This window comes from Propithecus coquereli, unplaced genomic scaffold (genome assembly GCF_000956105.1).
Source record: "Propithecus coquereli isolate 6110/MARCELLA unplaced genomic scaffold, Pcoq_1.0 Scaffold34, whole genome shotgun sequence".
Taxonomy (NCBI): domain Eukaryota; kingdom Metazoa; phylum Chordata; class Mammalia; order Primates; family Indriidae; genus Propithecus; species Propithecus coquereli.
Genome location: NW_012149063.1, coordinates 7,842,924 through 7,844,329, shown reverse-complemented (window position 1 = coordinate 7,844,329; position 1,406 = coordinate 7,842,924). Strand labels below are relative to the sequence as shown.

Genomic DNA, 1,406 nt, shown 5'->3' with positions numbered 1-1,406 from the left:
TAATGTGTCTTCTTTAAACAGAACTTTGTTCAAAATCATTGAAAAACTTTGTAAGGACGCAAATATAAGTTGTTTGCTTCCTCTTGAGGATATTTTTGAGGGAGAAACATTCTTGCCTTGTATTTGAGGTTATATGGTTATCCTGTTAAATGTACCTGTGATGACAGCAACTTGAAAGAAGAGATATATTTCATGTATATACTTCCTGTTTACTCAGTGTTAGGTTCAAAAAAATAAAGGCACAAACCAAAGTGGTAAAATCTATTTTAGATTATTATTACTTGAGAAATTGCTGGGTGCAGTGGTGTGCAGCTATAGCCCCAATTATTTGGGAGGTCGAGACAGAGGATTATCTGCATCCAGGAGTTCTGGGTTGTAGTACACTGTACTGATTAGCAGTCTGCACTAAGTTTGCCACTAATATGGTGACCTCCTGGGAGCAGGAGACCACCAAGTTGCCTAAGGAGGGGTTTACTAGCCCAGATCAGAAACCGAGCAGGTCAAAACTCTTGTGTTGATCAGTGCTAGGAGCACACTTGTGAATAGCCACTGCATTCCATCCTGGGCAACACTGAGAGACCCTGTCTCTTTTTAAAAAAAAAAAGAGAGAAATTATTAGAGCTCATCAGCTTCTTTGTTATTATGCAGTATATTAACATATCAAAGAACTTATATATTTTAGAAAATTTGTATGTACATTTTAGAAAAGCAAAAATTCATTGTTAAAATTATTTTTTATGCCTAGTTGTCACAAGTTTTGACATTTTTTCCTTTCAAATTCAAAATGTAAGTGTTACAGATCTTATAACAGCTATCATGCAAATAAAGCACAAATCTCATTTTGAACATATTCTCTAGTAATTATTTTTCAATATTTTTTGCATAGCTTGTTCGACCAGTCACCATGGTGCCTAGTGTTCCAGGAATCCCAGGTCCTTCCTCCCCTCAACCAGTACAGTCAGAAGCAAAAATGGTAAGCAAAATTTTATTCTGTACATTTCTTGACCCTGTTTTGAATTAGTTTTTCCATTAAAGCTTGCTTCACATGCACAATTTAGATCACATTTTATAAAATTGTGGACTGTATTACACTATAGATGAACCAGAAAATTTGGAAAAGGAAAGCTTCCATTCATTAGTATAGTGACTAGTTAGTGGTACTTTAAAATAAATGGGTGGATTGAGAGTGAAATTCTTAAGTGCTTGTCACATGTAGTTTGTCGGATTGTTACCTGTGGCTTTTTAAACAAACTTTTTCGCCTCCTAGTGGAGGCTTAGGAGTATTACATCTGAAACTAGATGGAATCCTCTGAAGGCAATGCTGATATAATGAGTGGTTTTAAAAGTATTAAAAAGAAGGCCGGGCGCGGTGGCTCACGCCTGTAATCCTAGCACTCTGGGAGGCC

At 36.4% G+C, this 1,406-nt stretch overlaps 1 protein-coding gene across 3 annotated transcripts in view; it reads left to right on the top strand.

Annotated features, from left to right (window-relative positions):
- The window catches only part of ATF2 (activating transcription factor 2), a 107,729-nt gene that overhangs the window by 70,692 nt on the left and 35,631 nt on the right, over nt 1-1,406 (top strand). For all 3 annotated transcript variants that reach the window (XM_012650752.1, XM_012650750.1, XM_012650751.1), the window contains one exon: nt 887-973. In XM_012650752.1, coding sequence (XP_012506206.1) covers nt 887-973 — 87 coding nt within the window. The remainder of the gene's footprint in view (nt 1-886; nt 974-1,406) is intronic.